The sequence below is a fragment of the Pecten maximus genome, chromosome 19, assembly GCF_902652985.1.
Source record: "Pecten maximus chromosome 19, xPecMax1.1, whole genome shotgun sequence".
Classification (NCBI taxonomy): domain Eukaryota; kingdom Metazoa; phylum Mollusca; class Bivalvia; order Pectinida; family Pectinidae; genus Pecten; species Pecten maximus.
Window position 1 is genome coordinate 950,657 of NC_047033.1, and position 24,466 is coordinate 975,122.

A 24,466-nucleotide genomic window follows, 5' to 3' on the forward strand; every position below is an offset into this window, starting at 1 on the left:
ACAATTGTACCTTTACATTTAATAAGCTATTTGTTGTGGCAAATTCTATAATGTAATACCTAATGTTTCCTAGGTAGACATTAGTTGGTATGATCCCGCTATGTTTTATTATCAAGATGTTCAGTTGGTGATATATGTTAATGATATACCATGGCCAATAGCTCAGGTACCTCACAAGTAATAGACAGATACTTAGTACTTGATACCCATTGGTTTCCTTAACCACAAGCTGCATTAATGTACAGTTCCAATCATTTGAATATTTACTGTTTTTTTTATGAAAGATGCATGTGTGCCAGAGCTATGAGTCCTAAGCAAAAGGTTCTAATCTAATTCTAGATTATCTCCCTTGTCTCTAGATAGCTATACATATGTTTATGTACATGATATATCTGAAGTTGATATTACATTTATGATACAATGTTTGTTTGATAACTTACTAATCACTTAATAAGATTATTCTACTTTGAATATATCTTGAATACATGTAATTGTGTAATAATCCATTTATCCCAAGGTATGAGATAAACAGTTTAATAATTAACATGTTTGTAGGTATTTGACATCTAAGATTTAAGTTTTAATATTTGTCATTCTCTACATATATATCTCGTGAAAATTTTGAAAGCAAAATTTTGTTTTCTGGGGGGATATTATGTATATGATACATAAGGGGATTATGTTGATAAGGTGTAAAGGGAGATAACCCTTATATATTGTTTGTACTTTCACTTTCGGATGAATTGTAACTCTCCTAAAAAGGAGACACTTTTTGAGAAGAGGAGATAAAAAAAAAATTGAAGACTGAAAACTGTGTTTGTTGTACGCGTTAACAGACAGCAATCTACCGATGAGCGGAACATTATACACTTATACAAAACAGTTAGCGATGTAAAATATACACCCGTAGCTCACTAACATACGCACTATCACAAGTCCACATCCTTATTGTAATGTATACACAATAAGACAACACATGATTATCATGTTTACGACGAAATGATAACCTAATTATTTATCAACATGTGACGAACAACACGATCTCTCCTCACCTACACATATACCACACACATTAACTATATAGATTAAATATTAATTGTTCCTTGAAACATTCACTGAATCGACAAATGTACTCTCAAGATACATACATATCTACGGGAAATTTAACGATAACTTAACGTAAGCTGTGTTTCACGCTTAATTGATAAACATTAAGAAACGTAAATGCATTGTCGTCTCTACTGCATGTTACGCAATGTATAATACCCTACAACACACAGCTCCTACACCCACCCAGTAATTCCCACGCTATACTGATCCGTTTACAGGTCAAACACTACTATACTTATAAATATAAAGCGACGTAAATGTCAACATATGTTAAACTGCTTAGGGATGTATATCATTCCGTATGTTAATTCAAAGAACGCAACTGAAGTACAACTCTGACTCAAGAGTTTACAAAAGATCAACGAATGGTCCTATCGATGATACTTTTTGGGTAAAGAATACCTACAAAATGATTGGTTTATTTTGTTTTATTTTTGACTCACTGGTAAATAGAAGATTATATCGCCATTTCCTCTGAAAGGAATACTACTTTATTTTACTAATTTCATAACCAATCATTTTTTAGAATGAATCTTTAACGCTGTTGGTATACATATTTACTGTATACCATATCATCATTGGTTTGCTTATGAAACTCTTTTTCATTTTAGTTAAGAGCTGTCAAAATTCTACAGAGCTATATCCAAGACATGGGCAGCCGAAATGTTACCCTAGAACACTTGAGTACAATACAATGTGTACTACAAAGTGTGAACCTGGATATCAAATACAACCGTCGGGGGTTTTATTGATGATTTGTCAGAGTTCGGGAAAATGGAGCAGTATTCTACCAGACTGCAAAGGTATTTTAACACCATTTTGTAACGATTCGTCCGGGACGATAGTTACAGTTAACTGCAATCTAACCGGTTGAGATATTCGTTAATACGCTGAATGTCTTTGACAAAAATTTGTTTTCCTCTTAGCAGTTCTATCCTTCGGAGACTAGGTGATTAAGACATTGTTATTTAGTTGGTCTGAGTAAAACCCCAATTGCCCTATTTATTATTTGTTTGGTTTGTTAACATATTATCTACATAATTATGTACATAATTCTCTGGTAAATTCAAATTGATGTCTTTTACTTTATAACAACAGTTAGCGCGGAGTGATAAAAGCATTATGTATTACATTACATTACTGACATTAAGACATCGCTGACAACACTCATTTTACCTACTGTTCAGTTGTTCTGTGATAGATGGTTGTTAAGATCAAATTATCTGTAACGTGGTTCGGTGATGAGGCGATACTAGTTATCATTATAACAATATTAACAAAGTGATGTGATTATATTAAACAAAATGTTTCTGTTACAGATTCGGAGCCTCCAACTATACTAGATTGTCCCAGTACGCAATATGTATATGCTGACAAAGGATTGGCTCCTGCTGTTATTACCTGGGATGTTCCCACAGTACAGGACAACTCTGGAGAGGCAATAACAGCCACACAGACAAAGGGACAGTCCCCAGGAACCAACTTCACTCTAGGTTCAATGGAAATACGTTACTCAGCGACGGACTCGGCTGGAAACACCTCACCTGACTGTATTTTCTCCGTCCATGTTGATCGTGAGTAACACCACTACTCCATTTATAACACCTACATATGGTACATATTGTGTTCAAAATGAAGTTAAAAATCAATCCGTTGTTTTGCTTTGGTTAGCTCACCTGGTCCGAAGGACCAATGTGAGCTTATGCCAGATCGTGGCGTCCGTCGTTCGTCCGTCCGTCCGTCCGTCCATCAACAATGGACTTATTTGACTTCTTTTTCATAACCGCTGATAGGAATTTCACCAAATTTGGTTAGAAGCATCCCTATTAGTCGGGGACTCAAAATTGTATAAATGATGGGACTGACCTCCCTTGTGCCTCTGGGGAGGAGCCAAAAGTGGTCAATTTTGCTATATTGATATAAACGACTTCTTCTCTGAAACCGAGAAATGAATATCGGTCATATTTGCTTGATAGCATCACTATGGGGTGGAGATTCAAAATTGTACAAATGACGGGGCTGACCCCCTGGGGACCTCTGAGGCGGGGCCAAAAGGGGTCAATTTAGCTATATTGATATAAACGACTTCTCAGGCCCAGTGATCTTTCCCCACCCCTAGGGACTCAGTTTTTTTGTTATATGTTTAAAACTGTTGAGATTCCCACTCCATAACAATATATAGCATTCTTGGGCATCAAGAGATAAATAATATCATGTAATAAAAATAAGCCCTTGGGTCTTTTCCCATCCCTTAAGACTTAGTTACTTTGTTATATCTTTGAAACCAATGAGATCCTCGCCCCCATCTATAGCATTCTTGGGCATCAAGAGATCAACAAAATAATGAGGAAAAAATAGGTCCTGGGGTATTTCCTCACCCCTAGGGACTCAGTTTCTTTGTTATATGTTTAAAACGGTTGAGATCCCCACCCAATAACCATATATAGTATTCTTTGGCACCAGGTGATAAACAAAATAATAACGGAAAAATAAGCCCCGGGGTCTTTTCCCACCCCTAGGGACTCCTTATTTTTGTTATATGTTTAAAACCATTGAAATCCACACCCCAAAACAACATATAGCATTACTAGGCATCAAGATATAAACAATATCCTGTAATAAAAATAAGCCCTGAGGTCCTTTCCCACTCCGAAAGACTTAGTTCCTTTGATATATTTTTGAAACCATTGATATCCCCACCCCATAACCATATATAGGATTGTTGGCCATCGAGTGATAAACACAACCACATTGTTAAACAGGGGCCCTGGGGTCTTATCCCACCTCTAGTTCTTTTGTTATATCTTTGAAACCATTGATATCCCCACCCTATAAATATATATAGCATTGTTGGTCATGAAGATAAAAACACATTCATGTGGTAAAAATAGGCCCTAGGGTCTTTTCCCACCCCTAGGGACTTGGATTCTTTATAGGGACCACAGAACCAAATCAAAAAGATTTGATAGGAAGGTGAATACATCAGGGCCTACTGATTGAATATTAAGGTGAGAGAAGTTTCCAAAGTTTTAATATGTGGGTCGGGCAATACATATAGATGTAAAATATATAGAAAAACAGTTATTTTTTTGCTAGCCTGTTTTTGTCAGGGGGAGGTAAGTAAGTGTGTATTTTGTTGTTAATTTAGATGGATTTTTGGTGCTGATTTCAATACAAGATGGCGGCCCCCATATAAAAAAAGTTCAAATTGGTAGAATTTTTTATAATTCCATTTAGAGGTTTCCGAGATGACATACTTCAAAATTATTGCTACTGGACCAGTGTTGAAAACTCCATTTAAGCAGTACAGTGATAAACGTTAACGTCACCGTCTATTGGAAATCATTTGGTTCCGTGGTCCCTATAATATCTTTGAAACCGTTAAGATCCCCACCCAATAACAGATATTGCATTGTAAGACATCAACAAATAGAGCTGTTAACAAATTGAACATGAACATTATTTTGAAGATCAAATCAACCAGGTGAGCGATACAGGCCCCCTGGGCCTCTTGTACTGACAACTATCGACCGCACCATCAACATAGGCCGGTGATGTGTTATGCGAGCTACATGTTTAACTGTATTGGTTAATTCAATACTTTGTAACCAATCCTGAGTCTCTCGAAATTAACTATTACTATTAAATTCGCACTACTTGCCCGTGTATCAATCGTGTCCCGCTGCAAGAGCGTAGAAAGAATAAACAAACGATGAAAACCATAAAGGACTATATTATGTTATTTTGTTTTTAGAACAAATCTGTGACCCGCCAAACATAATTGATCAGTACATGGAGATCGACTGTCCTGAAGGATTTTCTTTTGGATCGGAATGCCATTTGACCTGCCGAGGAAGTTATCCCTTGATAGGAAGCGATATGATTTCCTGTGAGAGAAACACAACAAACCCAGTGGAAGTGTATTGGTATATGGGCACAGGAGAGACACCATACTGTAAACGTTAGTATATAGTATATATATATACTGTTTTGAAATATATTTAATATATATACATAAAAAAGGGGGCGGTCATATCAACTAATGAGAATATATAGAGTTTATTTTTATGTATGAACCTGTTTATCTATAAAATAGAGAATAACGACAAGGCATAATGGAACAAAATATAAAACCCGCTTACTTGTTTCACAAAATGAAAAGTCTCAAAAAAAAAATTGCTGCACGAAATTTAGCTGTACAGTATTTATATAATTTATAGCATAAAATATCAACATAACATGTATTGTTTGGTTAGGTCATTCCTGCTCTTATTTGCTGTAGAGAACAAGTGTCCTGATCTGGTTCCTCCTATCCACGGGGCTCTAACCTGCGATACGTGGATGTATGGTGTCCAATGTATGATACATTATAACTAAAAATACGACATACCTGCCTGAACTGGCGGTGGAAGCATACTTAGATTTACTGGGCAGTTCACTTGTTCTACTAGCTCTGGAAAGTGGAGACCTCTGGAAACAGTCCCGGGCTGTACGGGTACATATATGCCCAATTGATAATACCAAAAAGAGTCATGATGTTTCACCAATATCATTCCGTCCTTTCCGATCCCTGATGTTACAAGTATGGTCACCGTGTGCCCGAATTCATATATATCTATTTTAACTTGACCGTTGGTTTTTTTCACAAAAGAACTTATACTCACATGCCAGTGTATGTTTCTTTGAATCCTGTTTCATCATTACATTATTGATGCGACACAAGTTTGATGGACTTAAACACTTTTCCTGACAAATAACTTAATAGTTGACCAATTAAATCGTTTACCTAGCTGAGCTAAATGGTCGCATTTTAAGATCATATCGAAGCCATTTATCTTTATTTTGCAGATAAAAGAAACCCTCAGAGCCTTTATCTACCAGGAGAAGTCTATTATTTTACTGGCTCTTGCAACGACACCATAACACAACAAAAGATCAAAGCAAACTTTATTAAGGAGATGCAGAATTTACAAGACAATGGCTGGGAAGGTATTTGCCCTAATTCAGACGACTGTAACGTAGACAATGTAAACCTGAAATGTGGTGCAGCACGTCGACGTCGGGATCTTTACACAACCAGACGGACACGACAAATAAACGGAGCTTCAGTTCTTGTAAATTTTCATATAGTTGTGAAGTATGAAAACTACGGTAATAATATAACAGTCACCCGAAATCATTTAGAAAGAAAAGCTACATCTCTTGGATCATTGATGAAGGAAAAGGTACAGAGTGGATCCTTAGATGTAGAAGGAGCAGAGGTAGATCAGGAATCCTTCCAGACTGGCCAGTCAACCATTACATGTGAGCCAGGTCGATATCCACGGTTTACAACTCTTTCTTGTGGTAAGCTGCAAGGAATATGTTGTATTGATTTCAGAGTCAAAACAATTAAATTAATCGAGAACATGGTCGCGAGACGACTGGTTAAGATTTACAATAAATTCGAAGATTGATTATCCCGTATTTAAGGATTTGTATTGACAAATTGAATATGATACTTCCCTCCTTTCCTACAAAGTAACGTTTTCCAACAGGAAATATACCTTAGATGAAATAGTGATAATGAGTTTATGATCGTCATCACGTGGGTTAGGTGACAAGATCGTTCAACATATAACAAGCTATGCCACTCAGTCGACTGACTTGTTTTCATATTGAGCTGTTTATATTAAAGAGTTTATCAAAACAGGTAACAGGAACCTTGTGAAGTCCTTCATTTGTACTTGGATGTATACTGACGATGTACTATCTTAAAATGACAAAACTATTATTGATATATCCGTATACATGATTTTTTAGCCGCTTACCTTGATCTTTATGTATTTATGTACTTATTTGTTTGTGGTAAAACGCGATGAACAGATATAACAAAAAACGAAATAAAAAAAAAAAAAAAAAAAAAAATTAAATTAAATTAAACAGTTACGAGGGTGGCTATTTCAATTTTACTTTTTTTCATTCTATATGATAACATCTCTACTTCGCCTTCCTGCGATATTTATATATTCAACATTTTTGATATTTTTTTCTGAATATAAAAAAAGGGTTTCGAGAGATGCAGGATGATGAAAACTACCGGAAAAGGTATGGTTGACACCAATACCTCATTTGGATGCCTTTTCCTTATGTGATATACTGTCCCTCATGTTCGATATGCATAGAGGCTGAATTTTCACCAGCATAGTTTGTATGTATTTAATGTTACTTAACCCAGCTTTTTATGCTAACTTCCTTCGATAAATCGATGTTAATACTGTATTAACATGTCATATATGAGGCATGTGTAGGATTTTTATTAAAGGATGTTTCCGTATGACTTAATACATTGTACATGAAATAACGAATTTAAAGACTGAAATCGGTGTGAATCGCAGTCCGATGCCGACATGGGGGTTACTGTGTGGTAGTCTTACTGTCATCGTTAGTACTGGGTCAGTGATATGCTTAGTGCGATCATTTCATTTACACTATAATAATATATACATTTTAGGTATGCAATCATGACATATTGTTATAAATCTAGCAATATATGAGTACATGACGCTAATGTTCAAAACAATTGAAACGATTAAATATCCTGTCTATATCTCGACATTGGCCTACATGTACAAGTGAAACCTGGGAAATTGTTTTCTTACTTTTATGGCACCATGAACACAGAACACTTCAAGACATTTTCTGTCGCCAATGTGTACATTCAACTGACCTGGATTTTTGCGCATGAGTAAAAATTTGTCGAAATTTGCATATTACATCGTCGATAGGATTTCCGTAGAAAATATTAGTTTTGAATTCTAGAGATAAGATATCGGCAACATTTCGATGGGGATCTTTAATAAGGATGTATTTTCTTTGTTAATTTGCCATTTGTTTAACTTTAAAATGTTTTTTCCCCAAATAGTCGCTTTAACTTTGGTTTCGTTAATATATATTGTATCGATATAGCCTGTTCTGTCAGGTTTCCGAGGTAGATTTCCTGGGTTTTGATGTTTTTTTTTTAAAAACGAAAATGACATGAAATGGTGTTTTTTCTCCGTCAGTTTTTTTTATAATCCCTACTGATGCAACGAGCTGGTTTCGCTACACAAAATTGAACAATAAAACAACATGAAGACTTGTACAGGGATGTCGTAGTGTCTTTCTTTTCCTACATCATCACAGTACAAAACCTTTTAAAGCAACCAGGCAACGGATTTTATTTTTACATTTAATATTTAATTCTATATTGTTACAGCCTCGTGTCCCCTGGGTTCCGTTTATGATAACGATTTAAAGGAATGTACTGAATGTCCTAAGGGTTCTTACAGAGACGATGACAATGTCCTGATATGTACTCCATGTCGATCCGGGACATCAACGGCAGCCACTGGCACTCTCAATGCGACAGATTGTGTTCGTAAGTTTCATCTTAAAGTTTATTCAGATACTATTTTGATAGACTGGTAGAAACCGTCAATTGACTAATTGTATTTATTACATTTTTACCAATGAAATATCAAAAATTATTCATTCTATAAAAGTGATATTTTTCACTAGTGAAGAATATCATATTTTTCACTAGTGAAGAATATCATACTTTTCACTAGTGAAGAATATCATATTTTGCACTAGTGAAGAATATCATATTTTTCACTAGTGAAAAATATCACTTTTTACTGATTTGACCAATCAAATTACTGATTAGAAAATACCACAATAATTGACCAATCAGAAAGCCCGACATATATGTCAGCACCTGGACAGGGGAAACTACCTTTTTGTTTACAAATTATCGCTGTAGTCCAAGTTAGCATACGGGGTAGGGTTTTCGTTGATAAAAAATGTAATAAACAGAATATCTAACAGTGTCTTCAGTAATACCAAATATATTTCACTCGTGCGGCTAATATTTTGATATTTTTCACTCGTGCTGCGCACTCGTGAAAAATATCAAAATATTAGCCCCACTCGTGAAATATATTTGGTATTACTGAAGACACTGTTAGATATCCTCTATATACTGTGCACACTATTCATACTCCTGTGACATGCCCAACAGTAATTGGTTTATAACATAATTAATTCATTATTTGATTACTTTTCGACATCTTTTTTTATCCACTAAAAGTCTTCCATTGTTATTTTCTATTAAAAGCGATCTGTGAACCAGGTTACTATTCACTGACTGGAGTATACCCGTGTACACCCTGCTCGAGATTCCAATATGGTCCTCACAAGATGGCTACTCACTGTGAAGAATGTGGTCCGGGGTCAATGGCATCAGCATTTGCCAGTACTAATGGATCGGATTGTTCAGGTACAGATTTGATTTTGTTGTAATAAATGTTGGTTGACTTGATATATAACTCATTATAAGTTATGTAAAGCATAGTTCAATGTGTGAGAAGTTAAGACAAATAGAACACTATTAAAATTACATAAATAATCTCCCTTGTAAGAAGCATTTTTATTGGTTTAGGACATGTGAACAGCCCATAATGTAAGATATGACGTCGCGGTTTGTAATTGTATGAAACAGTGACGTGACAAAAGAGTCCAATAATAGAAATGAATTTTAACAGGAAATTTAACTTCGAGTGGATTAGATTATAATAAATAATTTGAAAATATTTATGTAACGGGACCAGTAATATATTCAAATTAATCTTGCAATAAATCCCATATATTCAACCATAAACCATACACTACTGGTTTGTTTAAACCCAAATAGTTTGATCGACAGTTCTATAGTAGATACTTTTCTTTGTGTGGTTGTTGTAGGTTCCTTAACTTATGTGAACTAGAAGTATAGCGATCGCAAAAATGAGTGTCATGAATTCTACAGGACGTTATTGTGTAAATCATATGGATGTTCGTACATTTGAGATCCTAAAACACTGCTTTTTTATTTTTTCTTCAGTGTTCGATGCAGTAATTAGTGGAGGGATGTTACCGCATACAGTGGGAACATTACAGGATGGGATTGGCAGTTTTACATTGGCGTTGTGGATAAGGATTCCCAGAAGGAAAAACCTTTCCCTAAATAACGATGTTTCCCTTCATGTTAAAATCGGCAACGGTATACGAATACAAATTGGACGAAATATTAACGCCACACTCAATAGGTGTGTAAATTATACTTACTCAGCCTGATTATTTCACACTCTTAAATATATCAATTTTTAACATAGACGTTTGTCCCCCAATTTTGGTTTTGTTTCTTTTTCTTTTATTTCATTTCATTTAGACAAAAATATATGAGTAAAAGGGTTAATATTTACCGAATCAAAAATGATAGAATGACGTAACAGCCAGAGCTTTATTTTCATGTATCCGAAGATTCAAATTTAATATGTCGGCGTTATAACCAAAATTTAACAATTGATCAAACATTAGAAACATCCTTTCCAGCAAACACTTACAAACGGGTATTGGTCTGAACTTCGGGTCATGGCAACATGTGGCTGTGGTCTCTAACGTGTTTTCAAAAAACATCAAGGTGTTTGTGCAAGGAGTTGTGCAGTTTACATCACCCACATCGGTGAACGTGACGAGCAGCGCTAATGACGTACAGCTATCTAGTGTCGGGATGTCAGAGACGGGTAATTGTTACGCAGATCCTAATCAATATGTAAATTGATGTTTGTAATACGTGTCATCATTGCAGACTCAAGATCTATAAAACCTCTTCTCAGGAAATCTCTTGACATTTCAAATATTTTTTGTTGTCGGTATTTATTGAATGATTAATGGCTACTTCCGTTACAGTTTCTAAGAGTATTGTTTTAGGTCTCCGTATGTCCGGTCTCCTCCTCACACCGACTTCTTTAGACGACGGTGACATAGAGTCACTGGCATCGACCTGCTATCACACACGGGAAGGTGCCGCTACTATGGATGGATTCAAACATGTAGACTCGAGGTCCATTACACTCATTTCACCAAGTGCTTGTGATGGTAAGTCAGAGAGAGGGAGATAATTTTTATGATTTCATTACCATTTCCTTTCAAACGGTTGATCAAATTTTAATATCATTATATCTTCAAGCTGAAGACAATTGTGATCCGAACCCATGCCATGGACATGTCTGTATTGAGGATGTGGATGGATCCATTTGTCGCTGTGGTGGTGGATTCACTGGCGATTTGTGCCAGATCCCTCCGGACTACTGTTTAAACCACGAATGTGAAAACGGAGCCACCTGTAATAACTTACTGACGAATTACACCTGTTTGTGCGCTACTGGATTTAAAGGACATTTGTGTGAAAATGAAATAGGTATATCATTTATGCTATCTAATTTTGAAGTTAAAGTTTGACTAAGTTTTACCTAGGTTGTAATAACTTAAAGGACATTGCACTTAAGTGTATTCCATGCGAGGAAGGTTTATTATTTTATCCAATAATCAACAGGAACCGGACACGGCTTTATAAAACACATTATAACACATCGATTAAGATCAATCATTTAAACAAACATACAGATGTACATTGTCTCAGTAAGCGTTTATTCTCAAAGCAAAGCTCTTAGTCCTCTTGGTAATGGGAGACGCTACTGAGAGAGAAAGTTGACACAGGACGGTCATAAGAATCGACAGCTGATGGATGTCGCATTTTATCATTTAGAATTAAAAATTACCCCCCCCCCCCCCCCCCTCCCCCGAATAAGTCGAAAAGGGTTTATTTAAAATTCTTTTTGTTTCGTTGGCAATTGTTTGCCTCTTACATTGTATGATAAGCATCTAACGATATCCGGAGGAAATTATAATGTTTGAATACATTTCGAAAGAAGGCGATATTTTGGACATTTGTGTCATATTTTAATTTTATTCAGTGGCTGTTTTACAGAAGGTATTAGTATATATACCTTCTGAGCAAAGTCTCTTCCGTCAAATTATAGGTTTTTTGTCAACGTATAGAGTTTAGGAAAAAATAGCGCTATGTATCGTGCAGAAACGCGTTTTAATATACATGCAGCGTATATGAATATTTTAAGTCTCACCTAAAAGCATGCTGCACTTTCCTGATATAATTTGTATGCATTTAAGTAGTATATTTCATTAGAATTTTTTTATCGTTTATATCGGGTCTGTAGAGTGAACTCTGGGTCTATGGAAGTCAATAAATCAAAATTAGCCAAGCATTCAGTAATGACAGTTATAGGTTTATGTAGTGATACTGTCATATCTGTTTAACACAGTGGACGGAGGCTGGTCGATCTGGAGTAACTGGTCCGACTGCTCCAAAACCTGTGAAGGAGGGAACATGGCACGACAAAGAGAGTGTAACAACCCGTTTCCAGATCCGGAGGGACAGCCTTGTATAGGCGAGGATATGGAAACCGCAATTTGTAACGAAGATCCGTGTCCCGGTAAGCGAATCAGAATAAAATCAGTATAAAATGTTGGTGAATAAGAGATTATTTGGAATTTGAGATTATTGCAAGTTTGAGGTTCGTCGCCTTTCAGTGATCTATCATTAGTCAGGGGCCGCGAAAGATGGATGGTTAGAGCGCCTGCCACGCGGCCTCAGATAAGGGGGCCACGGTGGTTCATATGACTAAAGCGCAAACCTTGTAATTTCATTTGAGAGGCTGCGATATTCCACAGGGTTATGACGCTTGCCACCTAACCTTAGTTGAGGGGAGCGTGATAGCTCTGTTGGTAAGAAGGCGGCAACGTAACCTCAGGTGAAAGGATCGTGATAACTCTGTTGGTAAGAGCAGCGGCCACGCACCTGCAACCTCAAATGAGTAGACCACGATAGTGCAGTTGGCTAATGCGCCAGCCACCTATTCTGATTGGGTGAGAGCGCCAGTCACGTAACTTCTGTTGAGAGGGCTGTAATAGCACGTGGGTTAGAGCGACGGCCAAGTATCTTGTGTTAGTATGTTTGTCTCGCGAATATCAGAAACGGGAAAGTCTAGACTGTCAAGTATGCTTCATTTAACATATGAAAGGAGACCCCGTCTCACATTGACCTTTTACGGGCCGATGTTGAGGCTCAACGTATAATTTTCACTCTCGGGATTAAAGGCTTAAAATTGCTGTTGAAAGACGGACTATGTATCTCTGGTGTTTCCTGCCTGTCATCATGATCAGCATTAACATGCCTTCATTTCTGTTATCCCTTTTAACTCCTCTATATCTATATTGTCTTAGCTTGTCCGCCTCTACGACGATCGTATGGCACTGTGATGGATTGTAACTATACAAATGATCTGAATACCTGCCGTGCCAAATGTCGAGACGGGCTTTGGTTTGCACCCGGTTATCCCCCACTACCTGAGTACAAATGTGGAGCGGAGACTGCGTACGAATGGAACGGAAGACCACCGTCATGCTCAGGTAAAACCTTGTAGTGCATCTCGCAGCGATGTGTTTTTTGTCAACGAAGAAACGTTGCACTCTGTTTAGTTAGTATATTGACCATATATATGTGATGTATGCTCATCAACTGGCAAGCTTCGACCCATTGGATGATTTAAATATAACAGCGACCAGTAGTCTTGTCAGTGGACATTCCTAGATATTATTTCTTTTAAAACCGTTATATATGACAGATGTTATGGATCATTGGTGAGGACGATGTTGTTATACCAAACAAGAAGAATCAATAACTAACAAAGAGCGATAATCACATATTGAGAGAGAGAGAGAGAGAGAGAGAGAGAGAGAAAAAACGAAAAACTAACCATACCTTATACACTGTATATGAATGTTTATGGGAAAAAGGCACAGCACATATGACATCCGTATAACTCATGTCCAGTAGGAAGATTGTTTTCCCTTCCATTTGACGCAGATCACTGGATTTTCAGGAGGTTTACAGTGATTGTCAAATACAAACAAAAAAGTAAAGTATTTATAGTAATTTAAAGATATCGATTAAGATTATACAAACATTTAAAACATTTTTTTTTTTTCTCAGAGGCATATATTCCGGAAAAGGTTGGAACAATATCTACGGTCAGCTATTCGTCTGACGATCTCTGTGACAAAGAAAAGGACATGAAAACTGCACTGCTAGCGAATGCTAAAGACAAAATTGAATGTGTAATTACGGAAACCTGTGAAATTGATGCATTTATAGAAGGTAAGGAGCTACGTCAGATGGATTTTAGTTAGTCCTATTTGACATAGCTGAAGGTGTTATGTTCATTTTTAACTTCAAATTCATTCTCAATAATTAATCGGCATCATGATTTGATGTAGAGTGAGTGTGTCACGGTTACACGGTTATGGTTCCTGCTTGGAATTTCTTTATGATATCAATATATGCCATATATTTTCAAAGGTTGCAGTGATATATTTAAACGTTCCCTGGATGAAGTAACAGTTAAGGCCGTTATCACATTCGAAATACCATTGGAAACGGAGGAAATTAAAAAAGTTAACGTCTCGTCATCAGCAGGTAGGATTTCTATATATATTTATTTTTTAAATTGCGCAAACAGAAATCTTTGTTTTTATTTATACAATGGTTTCTGATGCAGCTGTGGTCGTATGATGACCAAGTAAGTAGATTCTTGCTTGTTAGCTTTGATTGTATCGCTTAATAAACAGCCACTGTCATTTTGAAGTTGGATCTCTGTGTAGCTTGATGCTAGAAAACTAAACAACTTATTGTAGAACATTCTGCATTAAATCCATAACAATTAGAGTTATCTGCCAGTTTAAAGTGTCATACTGAAGTCCTACCAAGGTATGTATCTTGACCGCCCGGATGTCTTATATTGAGAAATGGCTCTATCAATTGGTAGCTGAAATGTCGTCTTAACGTTTGCCAACGTCAGCTTTACAACACAACTTGTTGCGACGAATTAACTTGATTCCAAATGATTACTTCATTATACGCGCAGACAGCAATGAATATATCCTTAAACGTTGCATAGCAATGTTTGCTCGACATCCCAGATTTAGTTTCTTTTTAAAAAATTGAAATAATTCTTCCGTTTAAATTTCACGATTTCAGGTCTGAGTCCGACATTAATGAACTTTGTGCACGCTATTTCTGCTCTCGGGAATTCGACCAACCAACTTAATACCAGTTCAGAGATATTGAGGATCGAGGTCGATGGTCAGGAGTTTGATGCCCTTAGTGTTGAAACACAAGGGACAGTTGAGTGCCCAGAAGGGTATATTCAATTAGAAGCATTTTGTAGTAAGTTTGGCTTAATTTTTAAATTAAATCCTGACCATTATTTGTCTAACTAAACTGATCAAATTAAGCAGGTCTTGTGAATTTATCGTTAAAATCATGTGAATTGTATATGAGCTTTAATCTAATGGTAGATAATTGTGAATGTCAATACGTTTATGGATCATTATTCGTATACTTATCAATTATATGAACGATGTGTATATATACACGATCTTACACGGGTCTCAATGATTCGAACATCTCGTATTCTGTTGAATTCATAACTGATATAAATAATAAAAAAAATATTAATCGAAACATGGGACTGAATCTTACAGTAAGACTTCCGCTGTCGAAACAATGACATCAACATTTGGGTGACGTCTTTAAGTTAAAGTGTTACCACTATAATCACAATACATTTGTTTGAGTATACTACTCGATGCTTTTAACTGTTGAGTAAGTAAGCGTTAGAAACAAAATAATAGAGTTGAAATAGGCGGTTAGTATGGACAGCAATGGTCATGTTTCATTAATAGAGACCACAGGGAGAGAGACATATAGAAATCACTGAATTTCCATTGTAATTAAAAGGTTTAATTGTATAAGTCAAGCTCACCAAATTCATCCATACACGTATAGTTAACGCATATATTCAATGGAAATGTATTAGTAATATACATTTGTTTGCTCGAAGAACAACATTAATACTTTTTTTCCTTTTCCATTTTATCATCAATACAAATACTGATAATATATGTGTCTTGTTGCAGCTGATTGTCCTCAGGGTACATATAATCGAGACAGCAATGAGTGTACCTCGTGTCCATATGGGACGTACCAGGATACAGTTGGATCCGTGTCCTGTGAGGAATGCCCATTTGGTTTTTCGACACCATTCCTTGAGTCAACTGACATATCCGATTGCTCTGGTAGGTGATAACTAAATCTATGTTGATTCATGTATTCATTATCAACTTGTCAGCAAACGGTTTGGACGGCAATGATTACAATGCGAGGTAACTTTAAATTGAATTTAAATATTTGCTTGTGCTTACAAATATATACTAATGTATTTTTTCCTTGATTGCTTGAAAAGACTGATTCAGGCGCTCTCTTTCTTAAAAGCATATCATTGAATTCATAACTGTTTTTATTTTTACCTGTCAAATGAAAGTTATGAGACGAAATTCAGCACAGAAACTTAGCGTGTGTAACATTTTTATATGAACAGAAAGAAGTTTGATATGATTTTGGTAAAGCATTCATGAGATATTCATAATAATCTAACAACTTATTGTCAAAACAATTTAGTTCCAGCTGCAGTTACCACCACAAAAATAACAGTCACAGTTGAAGGAGGTAAGTAAATATATCCAAACATAGACGTTTTTTTCACAAGACCGACAAATATAAGACATTATATGATAATGTTTTGGGGACGGGGTAAAACAAATCCCAGCTTCCCATCTTTATCACAAGATCATATCTGGTATAAAATGTTAAAGTGTTTACCATGGTTTCAATATTAACAATGATTCTGACTTACTGAAGAAAACAGAAATTGACAGACGTGCTAAGCATAACATAACAATTGGACAATTGCAGTTCAATGAGACACTTTATCATATATTTCAGTTGAAAAACGTAATATCGATTTGTCGCGCGTCGTCACCAGTATTACAGAAAATGTGGCAAACGAGAGGATAGGGTATAAAATTACCATATATTTATCCATGATATTTTACCATAATTTCTATGCAAATCAAACATTGGCATTCCCTGTTGTTTTTAGTCTTGGTTGTGTGCTAAGAATATGTTTAACTTAGATTTCAATGGTTTTGTGATAAAAACGTTCGAGGGTACTGCCTTTAACTCAATCAGTTATTTCCATTTACGTTTTATCAACGAACATTCGATGGTTTAGATTGTCACAGTATCGCTTCCAATTTAGTGTATCCTAAACAACAGTAGGAATATTTGAGGACATTACGACATTGCATACTTACTGAATTATAATAATGCACGATTTCGGATATGTTTAATATCATACATCGACATGCACCGACTGGATACATGGTGATTTGTTGTCTTTTATATTTAGCCGAGGAAACTGAAATCAAATGAAACCGATGATTCAAAACTAAGTTCCATAAAACGAAGGTATAATGCGTCAAAAAAGATTAATATACATGTGCATGTCGACACTTTTAAAGCTTAGAGGAGAATACGACCAGGCAGTTAGGAAGGGTTCATGTCTTCTGTTTCATTGGCGACTATTCCCTTTAAAATCTAGGCCGTCAGCGTTAAATCCAATTCTCAAAACGATAACAGGTCATTATTAAGGAATAATGATTCGAATGATATTGTCTACCTTTAATGTGTGGTGATGCGTCTTGTTTTGCAGACTCTATCACAGGTATCGTTGTTGGCTGTATCGTAGGGGCGCTGTTCGGCTGTGCTGTTATTGCAGGAATTGCAGTTTGGCAGTTGCGAAGGTGACGTTTTCTAGTTTTGATCTACACTTAGAAAATTAACATTTTTTTCTATCAACTTTTTTCTATGTTCTATGTCCTTCGATCGTATTTATTATAATTTACGTCAACACGAATACAATGTAAATATATTTTTGATGAATGACTGCCCTCTTTTTGTACCGAATGTCAATACACAATAATCCATTAATAAAGATATATTTACAAAATTGCTGCCAGCCAAAGGTACATTGATAGAAGCGTTATTTATAATAAACTCATATTTAAACAATTACAGGACTCTATTTAAACGTTTTATTATAAAGAAGAATTGTAACATAATTTCGATGTATTTTGTTTTGTACGAAAAAACAAAAGCGAACAGCTATACATCATGTGTACACATCCAATTACTTCACCTCAAAGTCGACTAGCAGTATGTGTTTTGAAGTAAAATTGAAGTCACAGCGTATCATTGCTACATTTGAAATGATATGTCTTTGAGGATTCGTGGTTAATTTCTAGATTGATTACCTGAATTAACTTCACGTGATTCATCTTCATTCCAGTCGGATTCAGAATAAGACAGCGGTACAGGTCCATCGTAGGTCTTTTTAAAATCAGAGTAATTGGACACGTTAGTATGTTTGTAAAGCTATATACATCATTCTATATAACTGAATTATGTTGGTCAGCCCATTCGTACTTTAGCGTCATCTGTTTATATTTTTACTTGTTACATAAAATAACAGAACAGCCTACGTGGTACACAAGCGATGTGGTGTAATGCTTGAAAGAAACATAATTTGACCGTTAACCAAAAACTGCTAGAGTACTGGTTTAGACGGACCATCTGTTTATATAAAACCTTCTTTTTTTATGACATCACACAGTCATTGGGTAATGTTTGTAGATATCTGTTTTATAGGCGGAAACGACGACGGTCATGCCAAATCCCTGATGTCAAATATCATGCTTATAACAACACAACCCTCGACTGATCTGTTGGTGATGACCTCTGGGGAAGTGATCATTCCGTGTAGCAAAACGAAATAAGACAGATTTCTTAGTGCTGACCTCTGTGATAGCGATGATTTCCATAGTACAACGACTGATCTGAGGGTGATAGCCATTTCCTGGTTGTAAGACGTACGAATGTTCTGTGGGTGGTGAACTCCGAGGAAGTGACCATTTCCGTGTACAACTATGTCGACCATTGAGGAAGTGATCATTTCCGTGTACAACTATGTCGACCATTGAGGAAGTGATCATTTCCGTGTACAACTATGTCGACCATTGAGGAAGTGATCATTTCCGTGTACAACTATGACGACCATTGAGGAAGTGATCATTTCCGTGTACAACAATGTCGACCATTGAGGAAGTGATCATTTCCGTGTACAACTATGTCGACCATTGATGAAGTGATCATTTCCGTGTACAACTATGTCGACCATTGAGGAAGTGATCATTTCCGTGTACAACTATGTCGACCATTGAGGAAGTGATCATTTCCGTGTACAACTATGTCGACCATTGAGGAAGTGATCATTTCCGTGTACAACTATGTCGACCATTGAGGAAGTGATCATTTCCGTGTACAACTATGTCGACCATTGAGGAAGTGATCATTTCCGTGTACAACTATGTCGACCATTGAGGAAGTGATCATTTCCGTGTACAACTATGTCGACCATTGAGGAAGTGATCATTTCCGTGTACAACTATGTCGACCATTGAGGAAGTGATCATTTCCGTGTACAACTATGTCGACCATTGAGGAAGTGATCATTTCCGTGTACAACTATGACGATCATTGAGGAAGTGATCATTTCCGTGTACAACTATGTCGACCATTGAGGAAGTGATCATTTCCGTGTACAACTATGTCGACCATTGAGGAAGTGATCATTTCCGTGTACAACTATGTCGACCATTGAGGAAGTGATCATTTCCGTGTACAACTATGACGACCATTGAGGAAGTGATCATTTCCGTGTACAACTATGTCGACCATTGAGGAAGTGATCATTTCCGTGTACAACTATGTCGACCATGGAGGAAGTGATCATTTCCGTGTACAACTATGGCGACCATTGAGGAAGTGATCATTTCCGTGTACAACTATGTCGACCATTGAGGAAGTGATCATTTCCGTGTACAACTATGTCGACCATTGAGGAAGTGACCATTGCCGTTAAACAACCACTACAAATTATTTGTGAGTGATGACCTCTTGGAAAATTTGCATTCCGTTGTATCAATTAAACATAACTGATATGTAAGTGTTGATCTGTGTGAATGTAATATTTGCCGTGCACAACAAAGCCTACAAAAGATTGTTCTGTGAATGATGACCTCTGTTAAATTGTTGATTTATTTCATTCTTATTATTTCTAATGACGAGACAGGTTCATAATGGAAACTTAAAGTTTCTAATTAGATCATTTCTACAGGATCTTGTAATGCTCAAAATTGGCAGATAAATATATATCATTGATACACGCCATGCCACGTCACGCCACTCATACCATATCATACAAATGGAACCAGGCCAGGCCACACAAGACAACACTAAACCAGACCACCAATGGGATTAATATAATATTCTACCCCCTTGGAGGTGAGACAGGGAAATCTCAACCCGAGGGGAAGATTAAGCTGTCAGACACGAGTCTTGCCGCGTGTTTGGCAGCTGAATTATCCTACCTCGAGGGTTGAGATTTCTGTCTCACTTACATGGGGGTGAATGGTTATTTTTATCTTACCCTGTTTACCCTCTTATTAAAAAAGACTACTGTGTGCCTTACCTATGCAGTTATAGATAAAGACACTTGATTAATATCTATAGTTGCGAACGACCCGGCCTTGATCACGTTTTCACTATAAATGCAATAACATGCTTATATACCATAACTTCCTTGTAAGCTTTCCCACTGATTCTTACGTTGCAAGATGGAAGGAAGCAGCTGACTTTACATTTATATTGTTAATTTTCTGTAACCTACACAAGAAATTCATTCCATACATGTTTGTCATTTCAATATATTGTACATACTGTATTATATTTTCTACTAGTACTATTGTGATGTTTATATTTAATCAAAATAGTCTCTAACATTTGTCATTCATGAATTTGTTCAGTCTTTATTTTAGGTATGTTGCGATTTGTATTTGTCTGACGTGTTTCCAATATAAAGCTATCAACAGAAATATATTACAACGCCTTATTACTATAAACATACAAACAATTAAATGAATGATAAATTAAATAGCATCATATTGTTTTTTTACTTAAAACTGCATTCATTTTATTATTAAAGTGTTCAATATGACTTAAACGAATTCAGTTTAAATTTAATTTTATTATCCTACATTGAAATTGTACATACACGTATACAACATGAAGAATTCAGAAACAAGTACTTAGTACTTATGTAAATCCGTCTCATTGTGTTTATAGATAGATAACAAACGCTGATAACATGATAACATAGAATGTATGACTATAGAACCATAAGGGTTGCACCTGTTGTGGATAGTAGTACTTATTCAAACTATATTGCAGATGCAATTCTAAATAGATATCACAAATTATAGATAAAGGTTGTTAGATTTTAAAAGCGCTTAGATTGACTGATAACGTTTTTGACACATAAAGACTACCATATAGTAAGGTATTAATATTATAATTAGGAGGGAGGCTCCTAAAACATTGAATTGGTAGTCGGGAAAATAGCGGAGGAAATGCTCGGTAGTTTCAGCAGACTGATTAAAAGAACATATAGGACTATCGACTAAGTTACGCGAGTACAAGTAACGATTGAAGGAGCTGCGATTCATCCTAAGTCGTTCATGATGGATCTGGCCGCATCTGCTTCTGCAGTGATAATAGTGTGAGGGAAAATATTAGCATCGGTATTTTGGAATTGTTTAAGGTTAGTTATTGAAGAATAGTATTTTGTGTCATCTGGATGCGCGTTCAATAAATCACCTGAAGAGGGCATGAGAGATTATTTTAGAGATTAGTTCGACAGTTTACTTGTCAACAATTATTAGCCCTTCGGGTATTATTGGAGTGTATATTAGTGTGGCAAGCAGGTGGAACATTGGTTAGGTAAAAAGAGCACTGGCCATGGACGATCTTATGAAATTGAATAGTTTTATATTGCTTTCCTTCGTACAAAAAGGGGGTCCCATATGTAGTCTATCTTGACTTGCGAGTTTGGTAACACCTGTCGCGATTATACCTGCTTTTTCGAGCATCTGACATGGGCATAATGTTATCCCATACGATATAGATATACTCTAGTAAAGGTCTGTTAAAAGTAAAATACACTGTTTGAAGACACTTCCTGTCAATACTAAATTAACATTCCTAAGCATGATAAGTTCTTAGAGGTTTTACTGATAATGTATTGCTCAAGGGCTTATATATATGTTCAGGGTAATCCTTATAATTCAATTTACTTTACACAATCCTTGTGGAAATCCGGTTGTATTGATGAATTCTTTCCTTAATACAGTTAATTACAAAAGGCGACGTCATTTTTTGTACGATATTGCCTGATAATATACAAATTAATGCAGGTTTATATTAATTATAAATTGAGAGAATATAGTAAATCGTAATTAGTTCTTCCCTAATGCACTTTCTTGAATTTATTGGTTTCACGAGGAAAATCATGACAATCAAATTAGTGTAATACGTAAACATTTTTGCTGATGAGTCTGACAGGTGCTTCAGTGACTTAAGAGTGACGTTTGGGGTCTTGTCAAGGATACAACATATGTTGGCATTTCCGGTGATATTTCTTTCTTTGTTTCCGTCTCACAATGAAGATAAGTGGTAAACTAAGTAGGCCTGCTAGTTCATTGACTACTCCACCAAAATAATAGTGTATAGATCACCGACAGGGTCAAAAGTCGAACTGTTTGTTTTCTTATCTTATTTGCTATTCTTCATTCCTAGTGCTTATATTTCAATCAAATTTCTAATTTCTTATTCGTACTTGTTATTCCTTATTCTTAATGATTATATTTCATTCTAATTTACAGTTATTCTAACGTGATAAAATCAATGTCCCTTTGCACCCAAAATTCAGGCATGGTTTACTCATAATATAGATGTACAGGAATATCTGTAAAGTTACTGTTTTCCTAATTTTTTGACAATCTTAATACCTTCCCCAAATATAGATAATTAGTTTTTGCTCAGTGACAGAGATAATTATATGCAAATGATGGGAAATGTATATTTGGGATTAAATTCATTAAAATACAGATACATGTATTTTAAATAAACAGTATGCAAAATTTAGTATATAAAATCAATTTTTACTCTAATGTCAAAGTACTAATAAAGCACAACCTAATAATTTGACTACATATTTTGTAATATGATGTTTTCTATATCATCAATGGTATGCATTTGATTCATTGATGACAATGAGACTGACACGTGTTCAAAAACAGTTGCATTTTAATGCGTTTCACTAAAATGTAAACTAATGTGAAATTTGAGTGAAATACCTGGTAATTAAAAACCTTGTTTGTGGCTGTATACATATGTTATTGTGTATACAATATTATAGCAAAAACAAAGAACAGTGGAAATCAAAAGGCGGCTTTCTTCCCTTACACGGGGCTGCGATAGCTTAGTCAGTTAGAGCGCAGGCCCCGTAACTGGTCTGGGTTGTCGTGCCCTTGGGCAAGACACTTCACCCAAATTGCTCTGAATGGCATATAACAGGCCTATTGTATATTGGCCAGTGAGGTAGTTACCAACTACAGCAAGGACACCCTTCTTAAAAAACACTGGCTGTCAACGGGGTAATAAGCCCAGCAAACAAAAAAATCCCTAAAAAATAAAATCAGACTTAAAATCTATAATTTATCATTCCATTCTGGTCATCTTTGGATTGAGTTTGTGGCATAATTCTCGTTTCTTTCATGTCAAATGTATCTTCTTACAAATCAACTTTTTACTTGCACCAAACATTTTCTAGATCACATGTGATTCCTCCCTTTGAACACAAAAACAGCAAAGAAATGTCTAGGGTCAGGAAATATAGGATGGGGCAGGGAGCTTTAATTTACCATTACTGGTAAAATGAAGCATTTCTGTATTTAGTTTTAGTTTTAGTATAGTTATTTTTCACAATGTTTAGAAGTAAACATGCTTTACGTTACTATAATGGTTAAGTGAAGCCCTGTGCCCAACTATAAATCCTGACCTATACCACTTTTTTATTGTTTATTTGTGACAGAAGATAATAAGGCTAAGTGAATAAGAATTAAGGAAAGACAAATTGAAAACAAAATATAAGGCTACATTCCTATGCTTGAAGATACATCCCTATGCTTGAGGATACATCCCTATGCTTGAAGTCTGGATGTTGCTTGTCATTGACAAATGTTAACTTGGTTTATATTACAACAATTGCAAAACAAGATTTACAAACTTATATTATTAACACTTGTTGGCCCTGAAATACTAGCAAAACAATTACGTGTATAGAAACGAACAGTTTTCACTCTTGTGCGAAAATGTTTCATGTTAAATTCCACAGTTAGGTTATCGTTGATTTCTCCAGTAAATACTTTATGTGATGATGTACACACACAAGCATAAGGTGCGACCAGATATGTCCTATCCTATGGCTGTCAGTGACCTGTGTGTAGAGACCTCTGTTTGGCTATTGCCATTGATTAGTATCGGCATTGTTCTATCTCTTTGAAGTTGTGTTAAACGTGG

The 24,466-nt window shown here is 35.9% G+C and overlaps 1 protein-coding gene across 3 annotated transcripts; it reads left to right on the forward strand.

Annotated features, from left to right (window-relative positions):
• Positions 1-1,714: 1,714 nt before the first annotated feature.
• On the forward strand, positions 1,715-19,999 carry LOC117317789 (neurogenic locus notch homolog protein 3-like). 3 transcript variants are annotated; one of them, XM_033872721.1, is made up of 20 exons: positions 1,715-1,913; positions 2,430-2,684; positions 4,865-5,071; positions 5,393-5,605; positions 5,959-6,456; positions 8,348-8,509; positions 9,248-9,409; positions 10,013-10,217; positions 10,504-10,694; positions 10,861-11,049; positions 11,141-11,371; positions 12,294-12,464; positions 13,255-13,440; positions 14,024-14,188; positions 14,390-14,506; positions 15,068-15,256; positions 16,009-16,167; positions 16,550-16,597; positions 17,643-17,733; positions 18,638-19,999. In XM_033872721.1, the coding sequence occupies exons 5-20, from the start codon at positions 6,069-6,071 to the stop codon at positions 18,708-18,710; spliced, it is 2,727 nt and encodes a 908-aa protein (XP_033728612.1). In that variant the 5' UTR covers positions 1,715-1,913; positions 2,430-2,684; positions 4,865-5,071; positions 5,393-5,605; positions 5,959-6,068; the 3' UTR covers positions 18,711-19,999. The 3 variants fall into 3 exon arrangements, with proteins under 3 accessions (XP_033728612.1, XP_033728613.1, XP_033728615.1); XM_033872722.1 differs by having other exon boundaries at positions 10,882-11,049; XM_033872724.1 differs by lacking the exon at positions 11,141-11,371.
• Positions 20,000-24,466: the final 4,467 nt, after the last annotated feature.

Excerpts from the sequence above, each read along its gene's own strand:
- LOC117317789 (XM_033872721.1), top strand. The coding sequence starts at position 6,069 with ATGCAGAATTTACAAGACAATGGCTGGGAAGGTATTTGCCCTAATTCA. Across the intron at positions 14,189-14,389 it reads AATTGATGCATTTATAGAAG|GTTGCAGTGATATATTTAAA; the intron begins GTAAGGAGCTAC and ends ATATTTTCAAAG. Across the intron at positions 15,257-16,008 it reads TCAATTAGAAGCATTTTGTA|CTGATTGTCCTCAGGGTACA; the intron begins GTAAGTTTGGCT and ends GTCTTGTTGCAG.